Raw genomic sequence first — 19246 nt, forward strand, 5'->3', positions numbered from 1 at the left:
TGATAGGATACCGTACTGCCAGTGTCATCATAGCTCTCACAGATGGAGAGTTGCATGAGGACCTCTTCTACTATGCTGAGAGAGAGGTAAGCACAGCCTGAGACAGAGCGAGGTTAACAGTAAATATAGACAGAGGGAGAAAGACGAGCCCACAAATTGTAAACAGAAGTGGCACTCCTGTTGGCACAGATCAAACAGCAGCACCATATACATCACCTCAGTAGCACTTTGATCCATTATTTTCAGAGAAGGAAAAGGGGGGTCAACATTTCTGTCAGATTTATGTCTCCCATCTGCCCATGAATAAAGAAGGCAGAGTCATTCGCCACACATCTGCACAAGGAATCAATGATTTAGTTGGGAGTGCAGGTGCAGCAGGCGTGCAAAGCTAGGGCTGTTTAATCAGTTCTGAGCACCCTTGGACACACTTGAGGAAGTGATGCAGATACTGTATCTTTCTCAGTAGCTTTCAAAATGTTGTGGGGGAAATGCCACTTACCCTGAATAGGGCGCCTTGGAGCAATAGCTTGAAGCTTTATGCTGTCACTCATATTGAATAAAGTTGTCAGCTCAGCTCTGAAGGGCCTTCTTTCAGATGCTCATGAAATGTAACATTTGACTCATGAGCTCTGTTGGCTCTAGCCACTCAAGTGTTTCCATCAGCGTTTAATTATTTTTAGAAACAATATTGAATGTCAGTCAACAATAACTCAGTGCTGCGTTATCTCTTAACTATTACTCAAATCTATGGCTCAGTCACCACAGGTCCAGAGGAGCGATCTGGAGGGTTTTCTGTGGTTGTGTGTTGGTTGATGTTGTGCAATGTAGTGCTTTAATAGATTCCAGGTCTTGACAGTTTTTCTTGTTTTTGCTCTCCTCTGAATACCTGACAGGCCAACCGCTCGCGGAGTCTGGGTGCCTCCGTATACTGTGTGGGGGTGAAGGACTTCAATGAGACACAGGTGTGTTGACACGTCCTGCTTCCGTGTGCTCTGATTTGACATCTCACACTGTGTCCCAAACATAAGATGGAAAAGAGGTTGGTGGGTTTGTGAAAGTTCAGCATGAACTGAATGAAACGTTGTTTCTTCCTCAGCTGGCAAAGATTGCTGATAGCAAGGACCATGTATTCCCAGTGAACGATGGCTTTGAAGCACTGCAGGGGGTCATTGATTCGGTAAGAGACCTGACTACTAACACAAGGAAAGCTAGAATAATTAAGCAATAAGGCCCGAGGGGGTGTGGTATATGGCCAAAATACCACGGCTAATGGCTGTGCTTACGCACGATGCAATGCGGAGTGCTAGTACACAGCCCTTAGCCGTGGTATATTTCCCATATATCACAAACCCCTGAAGGGCTTTATTGCTATTATGACCTGGCTACCAACGTAATTGGAGCAGTAAAAATAAATGTTTTGTCATACCCATGGTATACGGTCTGATATACCACAGCTTTCAGCCAATCAGCATTCAGGGCTCGAACCACCCAGTTTAAAACAGCATTTTTAATATGCACACTGCGCCATCTATTCAGAGATGGTGTTTGATAATTATACCTGTTCTAGGAGGTCAGAGGAAATGGTTCCACATGGAACTCATATCCTCACTGCAGTACATCTCTCTCAATCCATGAACACATTACTCAAATAGGAAACGAGGGAAAATAGGACAAATGAAAACAAACAAATATTCTGGCCATCAAAACTCACCAGGAATAACATTCCAGGAAAACATGCTGTGACTTCCCAGCTTTTGATCCAAGCTACTAGAGTCTTACCAAACAGGATCAGTGAATGAATTCATTATATCTTCTAGCTTCCACCTCAAAGGAATGTACGTATATTGTTGTATCCGCTATGCCGATTGAAAAAGAGAACGGATGAAAGAAAAGGAGAGCTTCTGAGTTTCTCTAGCAGAGATGGGGGTCAGACCAGTTGACTGTCATCTGGATCCCTTTAACAGCATGCTGAAAGCTCATGGCTCAGAGTCGAGGAAGAAGGGCAGCATGTTGTAAGTCAGTCTGATCTTCTGGAATACAAGACATACTTTGCCTGGACAGTGGGGGTATAGAGAGAGATATACACCCAGAGCACAAGGACAGCGAGGAGCACAGAGATGAGAACAGGAGACATCAAGCAGATCATAGTATCGAGGTGCACTGGTACACACTGTTACTGTAATTGACAGGAAAAGGAGTATAGGGATTATATTGTAAACCAATACTCTCAACAAATAAACACACAACCTTCTGTTACAAGTGTGAGATGCTGTGAGAATGTCCAGACCTTGGCCCCATACCCCCCCCCTTGTCTCCCTCCTTCTCACCTCTCACCTCCCTCCCCCAGATATTAAAGAAGTCCTGTATTGAGATCCTGGCGGCTGAGCCCTCCAGTATCTGTGCAGGAGGTAAGTTTATAGACCTCTGGCCCAACCCATTTTTCCTCTCTGGTCTGTCAGGTCTTCACTAAATCATACATTTAAAGGCCCCCCACATTGGAGCTCACAACAGGAAGAGAAGAAAAATCTACCTTGGCAGGGCCAGGAGCCTGGTGTGCAGTACATCCAGTATCTCCTACACACAGTAGCAGCAACTTCATTTGTCATGAACGATTCAACCCAGACCTGGTCTCAACTCCATTTAACTACTGTACTAAGGACACAAATCATAGTTGTCTTTTTCCGCTGTGTAATGCTGCTTAGTCATTGTCCATTCTACAGTCTTACAACCCACCACTTTCCCCACTGTAAAAATAAGTATTTACGCTTCGTGTTTTCTGGGCTCTGTGGTATTGGCTCCAGAGAGCCACTATATATCCACATGTCTGAACAACTGCAGTTGAAGTCTCATTGACTGCAAGATCTCAATTATCCAGGCATCCAGAGAAATCATTTATCTTCAACAACTACTATGGTCAGGGCAGTTTGTTGGCAGAATGTAACCAGAGTGTGAGATGCTGAGATGATAGACTCAGATGTTAGCCTGAACAGCTATAGTATTACATGTGGTGGGACAAATTCAGTCACTGTGCTCCTCTCTTCTCCCTCCAGAAACCTTCCAGGTGGTGGTGAGAGGAAACGGCTTCCTCCATGCTCGGAATGTCCATAAGGTCCTGTGCAGTTTCCGAATCAACGACACACTCACCAAGAGTAAGTGGAGTATGAATTGAAAGTAAATAGACAAGGGTGGTCTTTTCTGTTTCAATGGCTTGTTCATAATGTGTACGTCATTTGCTAATCATGTAATAACAAACACAAAGACGCCATTCCTGCAGCTGCAAGAGTAAAATTTCTCAGGAAATGTGTGACCAACGTGGTGAGTTACTGTATGAGTTGGACACGGAAAAAGTCAATGTTCACCAATTGATGTCTCACAATGCTTCCCAAAAGTGCTCTTCAAGAGTGCAGAGTCAGCAGAGGTCCTCTATGCCCAAACAAGTGCTCATGCCATTTGTTCCTGGTATTACTGGTTTGTGTCTTTTGAAGGGTACATTGTGCTTTAACGGTCTGGGACTGTGCCAGAGCCAGAAGATCAAGGGAAAACAGTGCCACACAGAAGTTAGTGAGGGGGAAAGTCCTAGAGGCACATCCAAGTTCCCCTGTGATCTTTAGAAGTGGCCTAATGGATGTGTGAGACCAGCCCCCTCTGATGCATACCAACATGTAGCTGTGGGAGGCCATGCTCTAATAGAAAATAGCCAGCGCTGATGCATAAGCAAGTCTGGAGTCTGGGCCTGAAGGGAAGAGAAGAATAGGATGCTTAGGCTGGAAGAGGTTTTACCCTCGATGTCAGAACAGGGTCTGGAGAAAAGACACAGGCACCAAGTTGATGTCCGATCTAAAGCAAGTTATTGGCCTTCATTCAGAAGGTCTGAATTGCAATGAAGGATTTCATCTATGGAATTTGATAGCCGATCAGTCTTCAGCGCCGTTCGATATTACGGTTGAATAACGTTTACAGTATGGTGCTGCTTAGCCTGAATGACCTAGGGACTGCTAACACATTTCTCCTACTCTGAAGTAGAGTGATGAAGAGAGTGGTTTACGGTGACCCAGAATGTTAATTGTTTGTATGTAATAAACATACAACTCCCTACAGACAAGCAGAAGACATGGAAACAATTTAGGAAAAAAGGATAGACAGCTGTTTACCAACTGTCCAGTAGAGCATGTTTAGCCCTAAACCGTTTAGTCATTTCAGACACAACAGGGGCCACCTAGAAATCGCTATTGGATTATTGTTTCCTGTGGTTGAGTGTCATTGGTCTCATATGGCTGATTCACCTTGTCCCATGGTGGGCTCTCCTGTAATCTGCAGAACCCCTAACCACCACAAACACCATCTCCCCTCTATAGCCTCTCCATAACCTACAAAAGTTTGGGGACCTCGTAGGAAAGAGCAATGTGTAGCTACATGTGTTCAGCAGCTGAATGGATGTCTCCAGGAAAACCAGCAGGAGCAAAGCCCTCTGAGCTTTGGCAGTGAAGACACGTCGTGGGTATTCTTTCCTCTCTGTGACAGATGTTGCCTTGATGGCTAGTGAGCAGCAGCATTGAGATATGTGAAGAATGAGAATCCACACCTAGTGACGTGATAAAAACAGGTGGATTAGGAAAAATAGTCATTTTATTGAGATTGCATAGTCCTCCAGAAATCTGTGTTGACTGACAGCAAGATTTATTTCACAGCCACATGATGGTATTGTCAGTAGCTATGTCCAGCTGTTGTATTGTCCCAGTATTAGTTGAAAAACATTTTGAGATGGTATGAACTAGTGCAATTAATTCAGATGATAAAAATAGATTACTGCAAGTAAAATGGACTTGACCTCATGTGCCTGATCGGAGGGATCCTACCGAACACTTAGTCATCTCACTGTTACTGATCAGCACAGACTGAAATGTATTGAGTAAGATTAAACTGTGAGCATGTCTACACTCAGCAGTAAAGCATGACCTTTTCTCATGTGCACAGAGTAAACAGTGTAATAAAGTGTGAGATGAAGCAAAGCTGTTGGCCAGCATCTAGATCCCTACACTCTTAGAAAAATAGAGTTCCAAAAACATTCTTCAGCTGTCCCCATTGGAGAACCCTTTTTGGATCCAGGTAGAACCCTTTTGGGTTCCATATAGAACCCTCTGTGGAAAGGGTTCTACAGTGCATTCAGAAAGTATTGACACCTTGACTTTTTCCACATTTTGTTACGTTACAGCTTCATTCTAAAATTGATTAAATTATTTATTTTTCTCATCAACCGACACACAATACCCCATAATGACAGTGAAAACATTTGTTAATTTGTATTTTATTTAGCACAAATAAAAAAACAGAAATACCTTATTTACATAAGTACTTGAAATTGAGCTCAGGTGCATCCTGTTTCCATTGATCATCCTTGATGTTTCTACAACTTGATTAGAGTCCACCTGTGGTAAATTCAATTGATTGGACATGATTTGGAAAGGCACACACCTGTCTATATAAGTTCCCACAGTTGACAATGCATGTCAGAGCAAAAACCAAGCCATGAGGTCGAAGGAATTGTCCGTAGAGCTCCGAGACAGGATTATGTCGAGGCACAGATCTGGGGAAGGGTACCAAAACATTTCTGCAGCATTGAAAGTCCCTAAGAACACAGTGGCCTCAATCATTCTTTAACGAAATAAGTTTGGAACCATCAAGACACTTCCTAGAGCTGGCCGCCCGGCCAAACTGTGCAATCGGGGGAGAAGGGCCTTGGTCAGGGAGGTGACCAAGATCCCGATGGTCACTCTGACAGAGCTCCATAGCTCCTCTGTGGAGATGGGAGAACCTTCCAGCAGGACAACCCTCTCTGGTGGAGTGCTGCAATCAGGCCTTTATGGTAGGGTGGCCAGACGGAAGCCACTCCTCAATAAAAGGCACATGACAGTTCACTTGAAGTTTGCCAAAAGGCACCTAAAGGACTCTCAGACAATGAGAAACAAGACTCTCTGGTCAGATGAAACCAAGATTGAACTCTTTGGCCTGAATGCCTAGGGTTCTATCTGGAATCAAAAAGCATTTTTCAAAGGGTTCTGATATGGGAACAGCCGAAGAACCCTTTTAGGTTCTAGATATTTTCTAAGAGTGCATGGTAGAAACATGACCACTGCAGAGATTTGGGCCCCGATAACCCTTCACCTGAGAGAATGACCAGAGAGTCCTTTGTAGTCAGTCAGTCAGCTAGCCAATCAGCCAACCAGCCAGTCAATCAGTCAATCTGCCTTAAAAAAGGCTCTCAACTCTCTCAGTCCCATTTGATAGTTTAAGTCCATGCAGAGTGTAAGGTGGGTGACTGCTCAGTTGAACTCTGAGTGGGATATCTGTCTGAGTTTGTGTTGGCTCTGAGCTTAGCTTGGCAGGCAGCAGTATTGATCTCCTGCTCCCCACTCCTCCCCTCCATCCTGCGGGGTGTTACTGGAGAGGAGAGGAGCTGTCATCCATTTGCTGTGGAGTGCTCATGTTGATTTCCTCAGTGCCGGGGTATGTTCAACCTGAGCCAGGATAAACAGGCAGCTTGGGCAACGACGATGCTCACTGGATCTGTTTTCAAAAGTTTCATAAGTTGGACACAGGAAGAATCAAGGTTCTCTTTAAAAACAAAGATTATGCTTTTAGTCTTTTTTCTTTGCTCTGTCAAATGCAGTGGTGTAAAAATACTTTAAAGTACTACTTAAGTAGTTTTTTGATGCATCTGTACTTTACTTTATTTATAGTTTGACAACTTTTACTTCACTACATTCCTAAAAAAAGAATGTACTTTTTACTCCATACATTTTCCCTGACACCCAAAAGTACTCATTACATGTTGAGTGCTTAGCAGGACAGGAAAATGGTCAAATTCACGCAGTTATCAAGATAACACATGGTCATCTGGCAGACTCACTAAACACACATGCATAGTTTGTAAATTATGTGTTAGTGTGTACCCCTGGCTATCTGTACATTTTAAAAACAAGAAAAAGGTGGTGTCTGGTTTACTTTATTATTAGGAATTTGAAATGATAGTTAAGTATATTTGAGCAATTACATTTACTTTTGATACTTAATTATATTTAGAACCAAATACTTTTAGACTTTTATTCAAGTAGTATTTTACTGGGTGACTTTCACTTTTACTTGAGTAACTTTCTTCTATTAAGGTATCTATACTTTTACTCAAGTATAACAATTGTGTACTTTTTCCACCACTGGTCAAATGGGTGTACATGTCTAAACTAGAGGTATTGAAATCAGTTCTCAAGCATCTCTGTATTATGTTAGGTTGGTCTTGAGTTACCATCAGATACTGTATGACATCCGTTCTGTTATCATTATTCAAATTGTCCTGTCACAGTCCAATACCAATAATCCAATTTAGATGATGACATTTCATGATCATTAGTCAATGAACTCCAGACATCAGTTGAAGAAAGATTTGGGACATGATATACAGTACCAGTCAAAAGTTTAGACACACCTACTCATTCAAGGGTTTTTATTTATTTGTACCATTTTCTACATTGTAGAATAATAGTAAGGACATAAACTATGAAATAACACATGGAATAGTAACCAAAAAGTGTTAAACAAATCAAAATATATTTTTGTATTTGAGATTCTTCAAAGTAGCCGCCTTGATGACAGCTTTGCACAATCTTGGCATTCTCTCAACCAGCTTCATGAGGAATGCTTTTCCAACAGTCTTGAAGGAGTTCCTGCATATGCTGAGCACTTGTTGGCTGCTTTTATTTCACTCTGCGGTCCAACTCATCCCAAACCATCTCAACTCTCCTTCCGTGGTCTCCAACTGCTCCTAAATACAAGTAAAAACTAAATGCATGCTCTTCAACCGATCGCTGCCTGCACCTGCCCGCCTGTCCAGCATCACTTCTCTGGACGGTTCTGTCTTAGAATTTGTGGACAACTACAAATACCTAGGTGTCTGGTTAGACTGTAAACTCTCCTTCCAGACTCACATCAAACATCTCCAATCCAAAGTTAAATCTAGAATTGGCTTCCTATTTCGCAACAAAGCATCCTTCACTCATGCTGCCAAACACCCTCGTAAAACTGACCATCCTACCAATCCTCGACTTCGGCGATGTCATTTACAAAATAGCCTCCAATACCCTACTCAACAAGCTGGATGCAGTCTATCACAGTGCCATCCGTTTTGTCACCAAAGCCCCATATACTACCCACCACTGCGACCTGTACGGCCTCTCGTTGGCTGGCCTTCGCTTCATAATTGTCGCCAAACACATTGGCACAAGGTCATCTACAAGACCATGCTAGGTAAAGTCCCCCCTTATCTCCGCTCACTGGTCACCATATCAGCACCCTCCTGTAGCACGCGCTCCAGCAGGTATATCTCTCTGGTCACCCCTAAAGCCAACTCCTCCTTTGGTCGTCTCTCCTTCCAGTTCTCTGCTGCCAATGACTGGAACGAACTACAAAAAACTCTGAAACTGGAAACACTTATCTCCCTTACTAGCTTTAAGCACCAGCTGTCAGAGCAGCTCACAGATCACTGCACCTATACATATCAGTAATTTAGCCCATACTACTACCTCTTCCCTACTGTATTTATTTTGCTCCTTTGCACCATATTATTTATATTTTAACTTTCTTCAAATGACAAATCTACCATCCCAGTGTTTTACTTGCTATATTGTATTTACTTCGCCACCATGGCCTTTTTTGCCTTTACCTCCCTTATCTCACATCATTTGCTCACATTGTATATAGTCTTATTTTTTCTACTGTATGTTGTTTTACTCCATGTGTAACTCTGTGTTTTTGTATGTTGTCGAACTGCTTTGCTTTATCTTGGCCAGGTCGCAGTTGTAAATGAGAACTTGTTCTCAACTTGCCTACCTGGTTAAATAAAGGTGAAATAAATAAAAAATTGGGTTGACGTTGGGTGATTGTGTAGGCCAGGTCATCTGATGCAGCACTCATCACTCTCCTTGGTCAAATAGCCATTACACAGCCTGGAGGTGTGTTAGGTCATTGTCCTGTTGAAAAACAAATGATAGTCCCGCTAAGCACAAAACAGATGGGATGGCATATCGCTGTAGAATGCTTTGGTAGCCGTGCTTGTTAAATCACTGACAGTGTCACAAGAAAAGCACCATCACACCACCTCTTCTATGCTTCACTGTGGGAACCACTGTTACACACGCCTCTAGAAAGAGGGAACGCAACACCCTGCTACAACTTAACTCTCCGTAGTGTGAAAGATGTATGGACTGTAGGTGTGAGTAAGGATGAAAAAAAAGGCAGAGAATACCGTTTACAGGGAATTTATTCCTTCACACGGTAAGTTTGGGGAAAAGTGGCTGGGCGGAACCAAAGCAAAGAAACTAAATATCAAAGCCCCCTCTCCTACCTTACCTGCCTACCTGCCTACCCACTACTTAACTAACTAGCACCACCTGGTGCACTAACCAAAATACAGGGGATGGTCCGCCCAGGTCTTTCCTAGTGTGCATAGACAAACTACTACGGGTAATGTATGCCCGCGGGCCTCTTGCCTAAGCACTCCCTAGGTCCCTTCCCCCCCTGGGAACAAATGAAACAGAATATTCCAAATGACTTCACAACAAACTGAGAAAAACAACTAACTCAGGACATTAAAGAAGCTCTCACAGCAACAACTACACAGTACATACCAAATGTCTTAGCAACAACCAACATGCTATAACTCTCAGCCATTATCTCTGGGTCTCCATTCTGAGCAACAGAACTGGGGCTTATATAGCTTCAGAAGAAGTTAGTAATTGGAGACAGCTGCGTCTCCAATTGGTCAATGTTGATTGACCAATCAGCTGCTTGTAGAGAATTTCAGGAATCCATTTCCTGAAATACATACATGATAATACACAAACCACAACACAGAAACTGGGGAACGTAACAACCACACATGTGGAGATCATCCGTTCATCTACTCTGCGTCTCACAGACACAGCGGTTGACACCAAAAATCTAATATTTGGACTCATCAGACCAAAGGACAGATTTCCACCGGTCGAATGTCCCTTGCTTGTGTTTCTTGGCCCAAGCAAGTCTCTTCTTCTTATTGGTGTCCTTTAGTAGTGGTTTCTTTGCAGCAATTCAACCATGAAGGCCTGATTCACACAGTCTCCTCTGAACAGTTGAGATGTGTCTTACTTGAACTCTGTGAAGCATTTATTTGGTCTGCAATCTGAGGTGCAGTTAACATTAATGAACTTATCCTCTGCAGCAGAGGTAACTCTGGGTCTTCTTTTCCTGTGGCGTCCTCATGAGAGCCAGTTTCATAATAACGCTTGATGGTTTTTGTGACTGCACTTGAGGAAACTTTCAAAGTTCTTGACATTTTCCACATTGACTAACCTTCATGTCTTACAGTAATGATGGACAGTCGTTTCTCTTTGATTATTTGAGCTGTTCTTGCTATAATATGGACTTGGTCTTTTACCAAGTAGGGCTATCTGCTGTATGCCACCTCTACCGTGTCACAACACAGCTGATTGGCTCTAACACATTAAGAAGGAAAGAACTTCCTCAACTTTTACAAGGCACAACTGTTAATTGAAATGCATTCCAGGTGGCTCCCTCATGAAACTGGTTGAGAGAATGCCAATATTGTGCAAAGTTATCATCAAGGCAAAGGGTAGCTATTTTGAAGAATGTCAAATATAAAATATTTTGGTTACTACACGATTCCTTATGTGTTATTTCATAGTTTTGATGTCTTCACTATTATTCTACAATGTAGAAAATAGTAAAAATAAAGAAAAACCCTTGAATGGGCAGGTGTGTCCAAACTTTTGACTGGTACGGTAGGTATGCAGTTGTCAATGGGTTCTGTTCCGTGCAGTCTGAGTTACACTTTGATTAGAGCATAACCAATATGTTTGTGTATGAGTCAATGTTGTGACCCTTTGTTCTCCTGTACTCCTAGGTGTGAAGCCATTAATAGTGGAAGATACGTATCTCCTCTGTCCTGCACCCATTCTCCAGGAAGAGGGAATGTAAGTACTATAATCACTGAAAGAATATCAGTTGTTCTCTTTATCTGCTGTTTATCTGCTGATGTTTCTGTCACCCATCCTAACCACACGCTATCTCTTTACACCCCTGTTGTGTTCCAGGGCAGCCAAACTCTATGTCAGCATGAATGAAGGTCTCAGTTTTATCTCCAGTTCAGTCACCATTACAACAGTGGGCTGTGTAAGTACAGTGGGGTGGTGCATGTTGTTGCAGTACCCCCATCAAAGACTCACATGAACCAATAACTGTCCCAAACTATGACAGTTAGTCCCCTGTAGTTACATGATTACAGGCACTTTAACTTTCTGATGGGTCTCAGCCTTTGCACTGTGGTGGAACATGCAGGTGAGTGGAGACTGAGTTTGACCTGTGTCCCTCTCTCTCTCTCTCTTTGTCCCAGTCTGATGGAACCATCCTGGCCATCGCCCTGCTCATCCTCATGTTGCTTTTAATCCTCATGATTCTCTGGTGGTTCTGGCCTCTTTGCTGCAATGTGGTGAGTCGCATAAACTATATGTCACACTCATGGACAGTGTCTTACAAGTGTGAACCTTTTTAAACTTTTATTTTATTAAATACGAATTGCCCTATATGGTAGACCTATGTGTAGCTTGAAGCATTCCCAGTAAGTATTTTCTGAGAGAACTCTATGTACTTTATACACTGGCATAATGCTCACAGATGATCACGGATGTATTTTATCTGAATAAATCACACTCAAGTCATCTTGCTAATCTAAACAGTATTTCCATGCTGAGAGGGGTTATATGAGTCAGTGAAGGATGAGACTCCTTGGCCTTTTTGGCCTCCAATTGATTTTGTTAGTCCATTATGCCCAGAGGCCACCAGAGGTCAGTGGTAAAGGTGTGCAGTGGTAAAGGTGTGCAGTGGTAAAGGTGTGCAGTGGTAAAGGTGTGCAGTGGTAAAGGTGTGCTGAAGTACTTAGTCCCTCTGTTGAAGTAATTTGTTCCACTGGAGGTCACAGGACAGTGGTTCTCAGCTCCAAGGTCGAGGACGATATAGCTTCTTTATGCTGTTCTAGTATTTAGACACAAACCCTCCCAGCCAGGCCTGACAAAATGGATCACAATTTAACCGCTTTGGTCTCCTATCTTTCTCTCTTTTTAGTTCTTGTCAGTTATTTTCAGTGGAAACCCTTGCCCAGCACTGTTTAGGAGAGTAATGCTATGTTACCATGGGAAATCAGATAGCATCCCAGCCTTTGGGATTGAGAAGGACAGGGGAAAATAAGTCTAATTTCAAGTAATGAATATTCATTGTCTTGGCCGGGTTCATTTCTAAGGCAATGTATTATAGTTATAGTTGCTCAACGTTTTGTTAGCCATGGACAGACCCCAAGCATGTATTTTCATATAGATTGAGCAAAGTTAATGAGGAAAATACAGATGATCAATATTTACTAAACATCTCAATGATTTTAATATTCTTCTACATCATCACAGGGCTCTGCCAAAATCCAACAGGAGGAGCTGGTAGTTAAAAGCCTACATGTCTGTGAAGATGTCCTTTTTTCTGGAACACATTTTACATAGGGTTTCTTGAATTTCCTCATAGCTAAAAACAGAAAAACAAGTGAGCGTGGAGCATAGACTCGCATGCCTTTTACTATTCCCCCACCCCCCTTGTAAATAGTAGGAAAAAGGAGGGAGAAAAACAATTCCTGAGCCATGTGTTTTCATGCAACCCTGTTTTTGGCACACATTACTGTGACATATATTTTAATGTGTTTTTGAAGTACATTTGTTTTTTTTACATGCTTGTCACGAGTATAACCCCCCCCCCTCTCACCATAGATTATCCATGAGCCCCCACCAGCAGTAGTGGAAGACAGTTCGGTAGGTAAACCCTTGATGTTGATTACTTTTGGGGTGTGGGCTAATATATTTTATATCTGCTATTGGTCTCCAGAAGAAATGTTTCCATTCACTCACTGTTACACAATGATATGGCTGTTAAATTATGTAATGGCCATTAAGCAGAACATAAATACACTTGCAGCCATTTGTTTTATAGTTAAAGTATTCACATTATTTTTTTGAGATTTTTACTGAACAACAGTTATCCTTGATGTATATTCCCTATCCACGAGAGAAAAAAACTAGGCTACAAGGATAGTGGACTGGCTGACATGTAGCACATCCATTTGGAGTGTTAATAGGTTTAGGAACCCATTGCTTATGGTCCATTTTCTTCAATAACCTCAACTCACCGACCTTTAATATTCCCCTTGATTTTATAGACTGACATATGACCAAGATGTTTCTTCCTCCCATGTCATGAGGACAACACCCTCCCACTATGAAGCCCTGTCTTTCCCCTCAGCTCATCTTGTCCTAAACCAACCCTAACTCTCAGCAAATACATTCTGATAAAAAGGCATGAGAGCTTCTTTGAACAAACCCTTCTCTGGTCACTGTACAAACTGATAATCCATTTCTATACCTCCCCTGTATGGTAAAAATAAAGCTGAGAATAATTGTCTGTTTAGATCACTATATGGGATTCCTTTTTTAGTTTTAGATTTCCATTAAGGCCTTATTTAAGAGCCATCTGTTTTGGAGTCCCTTTCTTGAGATCCCACTTGGAATTCTGACTAATCTGATTAATCAAATAATTCTTCAATAATATTTTCTTCACAATAATACAGCATCGCAAATGACTCTAGTTAGAAAACATTCTCAACTAGCAACAGATTTCTATCCAGGTCATATGTGACTCATTTTAATGACACTGAGCATTTTTACAGCCCATACTCATTTAATAATGTTGAAATGATTTTCCTTTTAGTATAAATCCTTTGTTCCATTTTTGGATGCAACTTTGGTTGTAAAGTCAGGAAAGAATAGAGAAGCAGCCAAAAAGGTGCATAGTGACAGTCCAACTTACTTTTTTTTCTCAACTTGTATATCAGAAGATTTACTAGTCTTTTTAGATGTTGTTTTTGTAAGATATTGTCATAAAATCCCCTCATTAACCAGCATATGGAATATACAGAAAAAGTGTGAAGTAATCATCTCCCCCACTCCTCTAATTCAATTAAATCATACAGGAGGTATCTCCTCCAGTTTTTTGTGAAGCTTTTTGCCCATTGTCTGTGTCTCTGTGACGATCTGTGAGGGCGATGGCGTCAGCCTGCTGTTATTTCCGCCTCCTCTCTGGCAGGCCCTGATCATAGGCCTGATGGATTCGATTAGTCTGAATCGGGGTCTATTAAAGAGCTGAAACATGAGGGGGGGCTGTGGGCTCAGTCATTTCCTCTGATCTGACGCATGCCATGGACGGGACGGGAGAAGGCGAGGGGGAGAGAGAGGAGAAGGAGACTAATTTAGACAAGAAAAGGAAATCATACCCAGGCCCTGAAATATTAGATTGTGAGTAGGGTATATGAGAGATGGAGAGGCAGAGTGCTTGGTGTATAGGCTGTACCTCAGAACCAACAGTGCCAGTGTGTATGAAATTATTAATCATCTCACACCCTGAATTTGTATTAACCCTGTCTGGGACATTGTGCAAAGAGTGGGATCTTTACACTATCTCTTCCCCTCCCCCACAGGATGAGGAAGAAGATGGGATGCCTAAGAAGAAGTGGCCCACGGTCGATGCCTCCTACTATGGGGGCAGAGGTGTGGGTGGAATCAAAAGGATGGAGGTGAGCTTCGCTGGAACCCTGCTGTATTTAAGCTCCAACAAGCTGATTTCATTATACTGTACCTGCCCTCACTCACCTGTCAATCTACAGCTGTTCTCTCCATGCTATTTGATCTAGGAAATCTGTTTGACAGATCAGCAATGGCAAACAACCAAGCACACACTTAGTGGTTGGCCGAGCACGCCCCCATTCACATCAACGGGGCTGTAGTGGTGCGGGTTGAAGCTTAATGTTCCATGGTGTCCACATCACCAAGGACTTATCATGGTCCAAACACACCAACACAGTTGTGAAGAGGGCACGATAATGCCTCTTCTCCCTCAGGAGGCTGAAAAGATTTGGCATGGGCCCTTAGAGCCTCATAAAGTTCTACAGCTGCACCATAGAGAGCGTCTTGACTGGCTGGATCACCGCCTGGTATAGCAACTGCTCCGCATCTGACCTGATCTGCTACAGAGGGTGGTGCGTACAGCCCATTACACCACTGGGGCCGAGCTCACTGCCATCCAGGACCTCTGTACCAGGCGCTGTCAGAGGAAGGCCCTAAATATTGTCAGACTCCAGCCACCCAAGTCATAGACTGTTCTCTCTGCTACCGCACGGCAAGCAGTACCAATGCACCAAGTCTGGAACCAACAAACCCTGAACACTTTCTACCCCCAAGCCATAAGACTGCTAAATAGTTAACCAAAGAGCAAGTCAGACTATCTGCATTGACCCTTTTTGCACTCACTTTTTCGACTCCTCATATTCGCTGCTGCTACTGTTTATTATCTATAAATATTTACCTCAATGACCTCGTACCCCTGCACCTCGACTCGGTACTGGTACTCCCTGTATATAGCCAAGTTATCGTTACTCATTGTGTATTTGTTCCTTGTGTTATTATTCCTCAATTCTTCTCTCTGCGTTGTTGGGAAGGGCCCTTAGGTAAGCATCTCACTGTTATGCCTGACAAATGAAATGTGCCAGGTTGAAATGAAGCTAGACATGTTTAAAAATCTCTGCTTGTTATTATTTGTCAGGTGCGTTGGGGTGAGAAAGGCTCTACTGAAGAGGGAGCCAAACTGGAGAAGGCAAAGAATGCCAGGGTGAAAATGCCTGAGCAGGAGTTCATACAGTCCCCCACCCGCATTCTCAACAATGGCATGCGCAAGCCTCCAGGCCCTCACAAGTGGTACTCACCAATCAAGGTATTGACATGGCCAATATAAAAGACACGCATTGCACACAAAGCTGTAAAGTTCAATCACATACTCAACATGGCTTCCTATATTATATACACTGAGTGTACAAAACATTATGAACTTGACACAGGCTGACCAGGTGATTCCAGGTGAAAGCTATGATCCCTTATTGTTGTCACTTGTTAAATCCACTTCAATCAGTTTATTGAAGGGGAGGAGACGGGTTAAAGAAGGATTCTTAAGCCTTGAGACAATTGAGACATGGATTGTGTATGTGTGCCATTCAGAGGGTGAATGGGCAAGACAAAATATTTAAGTGCCTTTGAACGGGGTATGGTAGTATGTGCCAGGCACACAGGTTTGTGTCAAGAACAGCAACGGTGCTGAGTTTTTCACGCTCAACAGTTTCCCGTGTGTATCAAGAATGGTCCACCACCCAAAGAACATCCAGCCAACTTGACACAACTGTGGAAGCATTGGAGTCAACATGGGCCAGCATCCATGTGGAATGCTTTCGACACCTTGTAGAGTCCATGCCCCGACGAATTGAGGCTGTTCAGAGAGGGAGGGGGGGGGGGGGGGCAACTCAATATTAGGAAGGTGTTCTTTAATGTTTTGTATATTTTGTGTATAGACTGATAGGATGGGTTGAAGCTGGAGTTATGTAGGAATTTCATGTGGAATATTTGAGTGTTGGTGTCCCAGTCCTTAGGTGACCACTGGCATGGTGCCCCTACACGCAGGTCCAGGAGCTAGTTAAAGGCATTGTTCTATACATCCTGACAGTCAGCAGGGGATAGCTAATATAAACCAGATACACACTTGACTGACCTCCAAGAGACAAGGGCTGCAGAGCTAGCAGTTTTGTGAAGAAAAACAGTTTATTTTCCAACCTCTTAGCAGTGGCTGGGTCTATGCAGAATTCACAATGATCAAATATCATTTGTTCAGGCTCTGGCTTTGAGGAGGAAAATTGAAATAATCTGAGTCAGATGTTTTATCATTAAATCGGATTACGATCTACAAAGTGAATCCTCTTATTGGTGACAGATAGGCATTCAATGACAAAATTGTGGAGTTGTGGTTTGAGTTCGAAAGTATGACTATGGAGTATAAATATACATGTTGTATAACGACTTAGTCACAATACACACAAACCCACAAAAAAAACATGCACAAAAAGCATCTTAAAGGGTCTTATTGGTATTGTGTACTGCTCTGTGATTGCAGGGCAAATTGGATGCTCTGTGGGTGTTGCTGTCGAAAGGCTATGACCGCGTGTCTGTGTTGAGACCACACCCAGGAGACAAGGTAAGAGCCAACAAGCTGGATACATGTAGACCGAGCAAGGCTCATGTGAGGACAATAATCAGGCCCACTTATTCTAGCCAACTCTTGACTGCTTCAAATTGAACCCAGTGCTCTCTGAAACACGTCATGGTTTCCATGGCAGGGAAATGACTTCTCTTTGCAATTTTCCTGATCCAGAAACCTGGAACCAACTGACATGTGCAGTAACACAATGGTTCTGTACAGGAGTCTCCAAAACATACTGTACTTTAGCTATACTATTATATCACCACATGTTTATTGACCTGTTTAAATCTCTCAGACCGAAAGGTTCTGACGTTCAACTATTTAACAATAAGGTTTTACTTACCCCAAGTGCATTGAGTGCTTGTCTTTTCCTACTAGCACTAACTTTGCTGATAACTACTTTGTTGGGGGAAAGGTACTTGCTACGATTGTGATATTTTGTTGTCTCACCTAGCTATCTACAGATGAATGCACTAATGTAAGTCGCTCTGGATAAGAGCGTCTGCTAAATGACAATGAAATTAAATGAAAATAAAATGATTATATACACTACCATTCAAAAGTTTGGGGTCACTTAGAAATGTCCTTCTTTTTGAAAGAAAAACTTTTTTTTTGTCCATTAAAATAACATCAAATTGATCAGAAATACAGTGTAGACATTGTTAATGTTGTAAATGACTATTGTAGCTGGAAACGGCTTTTTTTTTTTTATGGAATATCTACATAGGTGTACAGAGGCCCATTATCAGCAACCATCACTCCTGTGTTCCAATGGCACGTTGTTAGCTAATCCAAGTTTATCATTTTAAAAGGGTAATTGATCATTAGAAAACCCTTTTGCAATTATGTTAGCACAGCTGAAAACTTGTGCTGATTTAAAGAAGAATTAAAACTGTCCTCCTTTAGACTAGTTGAGTATCTGGTGCATCAGCATTTGTGGGTTCGATTACAGGCTCAAAATGGCCAGAAACAAAGACCTTTCTTCTGAAACTCGTCAGTCTATTCTTGTTCTGAGATATGAAGGCTATTCCATGCGAGAAATTGCCAAGAAACTGAAGATCTTGTACAACGCTGTGTACTACTCCCTTCAAAGAACAGTGCAAACTGGCTCTAACCAGAATAGAAAAAGTGGGAGGCCCCGGTGCACAACTGAGCAAGAGGACAAGTACATTAGTGTCTAGTTTGAGAAACAGACGCCTCACGAGTCCTTAACTGTCAGCTTCAATAAATAGTACTCGCAAAACACAAGTCTCATTGTGAAGTGAAGAGGTGACTCCCCCAGATCATCACCGATCCTCCACCAAATTTCACAGTGGGTGCGAGACACGGGCTTGTTAGCCTCTCCAGGTCTCACACCCACTGAAATTTGCTGGATCGGTGATGATCTGGGGTTGCTTCAGCAAGGCTGGAATCGGGCAGATTTGTCTTTGTGAAGGATGCATGAATCAAGCCACGTGCAATGTTGTCCTGGAAGAAAAGTTGCTTCCTTCTGCTCTGACAATGTTCTCAAACTCTGAGGATTGGTTTTTCCAGCAGGACAATGCTCCATGCCACACAGCCAGGTCAATCAAGGTGTGGATGGAGGACCACCAGATCAAGACCCTGTCATGGCCAGCCCAATCTCCAGACCTGAACCCCATTGAAAACCTCTGGAATGTGATCAAGAGGAAGATGGATGGTCGTAAGCCATCAAACAAAGCCGAGCTGCTTGATCTTTTTTGCGCCAGGAGAAGCATAAAGTCACCCAACATCGATGTGAAAGACTGGTGGAGAGCATGCCAAGACACATGAAAGCTGTGATTGAAAATCAGGGTTATTCCACCAAATATTGATTTCTGAACTCTCCCTAAGTTAAAACGTTAGTATTGTGCTGTTTAAAAATGTTCTTTGCATTATTCGAGGTCTGACAATACGGCATCTAATTTATTTTGACCAGTTGTCATTTTCTGCAAATAAATGCTCTAAATGACAATATTTTTATTAGGAATTTGGGAGAAATGTTGGCAGTAGTTTCTAGAATGAAATAAAAAAA

The 19246-nt window shown here is 42.5% G+C and overlaps 1 protein-coding gene across 3 annotated transcripts in view; it reads left to right on the forward strand.

The window, feature by feature from the left end:
* Positions 1-19246, forward strand: part of LOC115200114 (anthrax toxin receptor 1) — a 44043-nt gene that overhangs the window by 14306 nt on the left and 10491 nt on the right. For all 3 annotated transcript variants that reach the window (XM_029762858.1, XM_029762860.1, XM_029762859.1), the window contains 12 exons: positions 7-86; positions 894-962; positions 1097-1177; positions 2348-2408; positions 3051-3149; positions 10952-11021; positions 11142-11220; positions 11441-11536; positions 12855-12896; positions 14615-14710; positions 15736-15903; positions 17128-17208. In XM_029762858.1, coding sequence (XP_029618718.1) covers positions 7-86; positions 894-962; positions 1097-1177; positions 2348-2408; positions 3051-3149; positions 10952-11021; positions 11142-11220; positions 11441-11536; positions 12855-12896; positions 14615-14710; positions 15736-15903; positions 17128-17208 — 1022 coding nt within the window. The remainder of the gene's footprint in view (positions 1-6; positions 87-893; positions 963-1096; positions 1178-2347; positions 2409-3050; positions 3150-10951; positions 11022-11141; positions 11221-11440; positions 11537-12854; positions 12897-14614; positions 14711-15735; positions 15904-17127; positions 17209-19246) is intronic.

Source organism: Salmo trutta, chromosome 9, assembly GCF_901001165.1.
Source record: "Salmo trutta chromosome 9, fSalTru1.1, whole genome shotgun sequence".
NCBI lineage: Eukaryota > Metazoa > Chordata > Actinopteri > Salmoniformes > Salmonidae > Salmo > Salmo trutta.